We start from the raw sequence: 3,826 nt of genomic DNA on the forward strand, positions 1-3,826 counted from the left end.
TCGGTGAAAAATGCGTTTTTAATTGCTTTTGGAAAACATATCATTTATAATAGGTACTTTGCTTGCATCATAGGATTTTTTGTATCATTTCACTTTCTTTTGTGCTGACGTTATGAATAAACTAAGTCGATGTCGATGTATTGTTATATTCCTTAGTAAGAAAAGCTTTATTTCACCTCAGGTGAGATTAAATCATATCGTTCATATCGATCCGTTCAGGCCTGACGGACAATCTTGTTCTTACCTTTAAACTTTTTGCTGATCAAGTATGCTGTGATTCACTAAGAAAAACAATTTCATTGACATTTTCAAACGCTAACCGAATAATTTTAACAACAAAGAAGTAATAGTTCACAAAATGTCATCAACGACAGATCCGGTATTGCCATCTAACCATCCCCAACGACACGTCCCCATTAAACCCTCATTCGATCCCCCCCTCCCTTTCAGCAAACCCCAGCCTCCCACCTGCCGCGCCTCCTCCCAATCGAAATCGCGTTCCGGAAGCTTTCGTACGGAGCCTATGAGGGTAAACGCCACCTGCACCTGCACCGAACCCACACCAAGCTCATCCTGCGGTCCGTCAGCGGCACGTTCTGTGCCAGCGAGCTGAGCGCCATCATGGGCCCGTCAGGGGCGGGCAAGAGCACCCTGATGAACGTGCTGGCCGGTTACAAGTGGGTTTCCTTGTTTTCTTTTTTTGGGTGGAGATTGGGTTTTGAGGGGTTTGATGTTGTTGCAGGACGTCCAACGTGGTCGGGAAGATCTACATCAACGGGAAGAGGCGAAGGTTGGACCGGTTTCGAAGACTGTCGTGCTACATTCTGCAGGACGATCGACTGCTGCCGTACTTGAGCGTGCGGGAAGCGATGATGTACTCGGCTAGTTTGCGGTTGGGCGCGAAGGTTCCGATCGAGCTGAAGCGAAACATTGTGGAGGAGATTGTGGATACGCTGGGCTTGCTGCACGTGGCCGATAACTTGAGCTGTGAGCTAAGTGGGGGTCAACGGAAGCGACTGTCAATCGCGCTGGAGCTGGTCAACAATCCGCCGGTGATGTTTTTGGATGAGCCGACCAGTGGGTTGGATAGTGCGACCTGCTCGCAGTTGATCCACCTGTTGAAGACGTTGGCTCGCGAGGGTCGGACCATTGTCTGTACAATTCACCAGCCGTCGGCGAGGATATTCGAGATGTTTGATCATTTGTTTATGCTGGCTGAGGGGCAGTGCATCTACCGGGGGGTTGTGGATGGGTTGGTACCGTTCCTGTCGGGGCAGGGACTGATGTGTCCAAGCTTTCACAACCCAGCTGATTTTGGTAGGTTGGAGGGGTTCGAAACTTGCGAAGAACTTTGAAGCTTTTTCCATTACAGTGATGGAAGTGGCTTGTGGAGAGCATGGCGATTGGATCGACAACCTGGTGACGGCAGTTCACGAAGGCAAGTGCGAAGAGTACGAGCAACGAGAACCACTCGGGAATGGCATTGCTGTGCTGCAGCTAGACAGCGACGACGACCATCCGCAGACGGACGAGTTTGTGACCATTGAGCTACCTTCGGTCTCATCCGGGCACGCAGTTTCCCCGAGTGATACGAACGGGTTTGGTGACACCAGTCTGCGAGAGCAAGCCTCGACCTCCAAGCGGCTTTCGCTGGTGGAATCCATGGAGAGTATCAGTCCGGTGAGGATGAAGCACTCCAAGGGATTTGCCACGTCCCGGTGGAGACAGTTTTGGATTTTGTTGAAGCGCACCGTGCGCACGTCACTGCGTGACACGGCACTGACCCAGATGCGGGTCGTTTCGCACGTGGTCGTCGGATTGCTGATTGGATGCTTCTACTACGACATCGGGCGCGACGCTTCCAAGATTATAGACAACGCCGGCTGTATATTCTTCACGCTACTCTTCACCATGTTCACCGCGATGATGCCGACCATTCTAACCTGTAAGTTTGGTGCTGCCATCTCGATTTTTGAAACAAACACCGCGCAAAATTGCATGCAAGTTGCATGAAAGGTTAATGCCGCCCATTGCTTACAGTTCCGCTGGAGTTTGGCGTGCTGGAGAAGGAACACCTTAACTACTGGTACTCGCTGGAATCGTTCTACCTGGCCCGTACCGCGGCGGACGTTCCGTTCCAGATATTCTTCACCACCGTGTACGTGGCCATCGTGTACAGCCTGTCGTCGCAACCGATGGAGCTGAAGCGAGCCGCGCTGTTCACCATGATCTGCGTGCTGAACTCGCTGGTCGCGCAAAGTTTCGGCCTGCTGGTCGGAGCCGGTCTGCGCGTCCAGACGGGCGTCTTTCTCGGCCCGGTGTCGGCCATCCCGATCATTCTGTTCAGCGGGTTCTTTCTCCGCTTGGACCTCATCCCGAAGTACCTGCGGTGGTGCTCGTACGTGAGCTACCTGCGGTACGGTTTCGAGGGCGCCATTGTTGCCCTGTACGGCTTCGACCGGGTAGCGATGCCGTGCTCGAGAAGCTTCAGCTGCCACTATCCCAGCCCGAAGGAGTTTCTCAAGGAGATGTCGATGGACAAGGCCGAGTACTGGATCGACGCGACCGCTCTGCTGGGGTTCTTCGTGGTGATCCGTGTCGCGGCGTACTTTGTGCTGCGCTTCAAACTACTCTCTAATCGATGATTACCATAACTCGGAGTTCGAACAAAGAATCCTTACCGCTGCGTTTCAATTCCAATCGAGAACAACAAAAGGGAGATATCGGCCGGTCACGTTGCAAGTAACGCGCCCCTCTGGCTATTAGTAGCAGGACATTCGATACCAAATCCGGTTGGTTACGAAATGGATCCCTCGACCTGGCGGGGAAGCAAACAAACTTACTTCGAGACAACCATTCAATGGGGGGGTCACATGCTTGGAAAGGTGCCACTACGGCAACTGGACGAGCCCACGAGTTTTGAATCGTTACGCTCGACATTAATTCCGTCGAGAGTATACTTGCCTTATTTTCGACCATGTTTCGCAACATCCCGCCCACGGGTTGTCAGGTGCAGCAGTGATTAAAGGCTGTGCAAAGTACATCGGTTTTATAACTTTATCTGCAGTGGCCATTATACAATTAAAAATGTTTAGCTCAATTTTAGACTGCCATAATCAGTGGGTTTTATTTTCGAGCTGTAAAACTTGTGTAATTTCTGTTGCCTTGAAAAATATTGTGTCCCAACTGTTTCACTCAGAACAATGCACAAAGTTACAAAAGTGTATGAATGTTTATATAAATTTGGTAACAAATAATAGGAAACACTACTTGAGCAAGTCATGAAAGGAAATGTTATGCCTACCCTTAAGGGGGAAGCATACATTTTATCCATCCATTTTTTTCATCATCTTCCTCGATGTGCCTTCTCACCTGAGGAATTCTTTTGTCCATATAATTTTCCATACAAATTATGTCTTAGGAAACATCAAATGCCAACTTTTCAGAAATTTCCAGAATGTGCTTAAAATCTTTGACCGAGTTATAAATTTTTGAATCAATACTGATTTTTCCAAAAAATCGAAATATGAGTCGCAACAGTTTTTCAGCTTATTTTTTCGATGTAAAATGAATTTGCAATAAAAAAGTGCTTTAGTGAATTTTGATATAGGGCACCGTTTTCAAGTCAAAGTCATTCTTAAGTAACGTTTTTGAAAATACTCGCTGCTATTCATTTTTTTTTTTTAATTATGAAACATTCGTGAAATTTACCGATCTTTCCGAAAGCAATATTTTTAAATTTTAAATCAAAACTAACATTTCAAATGGACATAACATTGAGTATTTGGATCTTTTCAGACTTAGAAAACATCAATTTTCCTGTTTT

The 3,826-nt window shown here is 47.8% G+C and overlaps 1 protein-coding gene across 1 annotated transcript; it reads left to right on the forward strand.

The window, feature by feature from the left end:
• Window positions 1–249: 249 nt before the first annotated feature.
• LOC6039746 (ATP-binding cassette sub-family G member 4) lies at window positions 250–2,745 on the forward strand. The gene is made up of 5 exons (XM_038258731.1): window positions 250–379; window positions 451–677; window positions 743–1,317; window positions 1,373–1,945; window positions 2,041–2,745. The coding sequence occupies exons 1-5, from the start codon at window positions 359–361 to the stop codon at window positions 2,643–2,645; spliced, it is 2,001 nt and encodes a 666-aa protein (XP_038114659.1). The 5' UTR covers window positions 250–358; the 3' UTR covers window positions 2,646–2,745.
• The last annotated feature ends 1,081 nt before the right edge of the window (window positions 2,746–3,826 follow it).

Source organism: Culex quinquefasciatus, chromosome 3 (assembly GCF_015732765.1).
Source record: "Culex quinquefasciatus strain JHB chromosome 3, VPISU_Cqui_1.0_pri_paternal, whole genome shotgun sequence".
Lineage (NCBI taxonomy): Eukaryota > Metazoa > Arthropoda > Insecta > Diptera > Culicidae > Culex > Culex quinquefasciatus.

What these genes read in the sequence shown, in the direction of transcription:
- LOC6039746 (XM_038258731.1), top strand. Translation starts at nt 359, where the DNA reads ATGTCATCAACGACAGATCCG. An exon ending in TGTCATCAACGACAGATCCG is followed by an intron (nt 380 to 450) that starts GTATTGCCATCT and finishes CCTCCCTTTCAG; the next exon opens with CAAACCCCAGCCTCCCACCT. An exon ending in TCACAACCCAGCTGATTTTG is followed by an intron (nt 1,318 to 1,372) that starts GTAGGTTGGAGG and finishes TTTCCATTACAG; the next exon opens with TGATGGAAGTGGCTTGTGGA.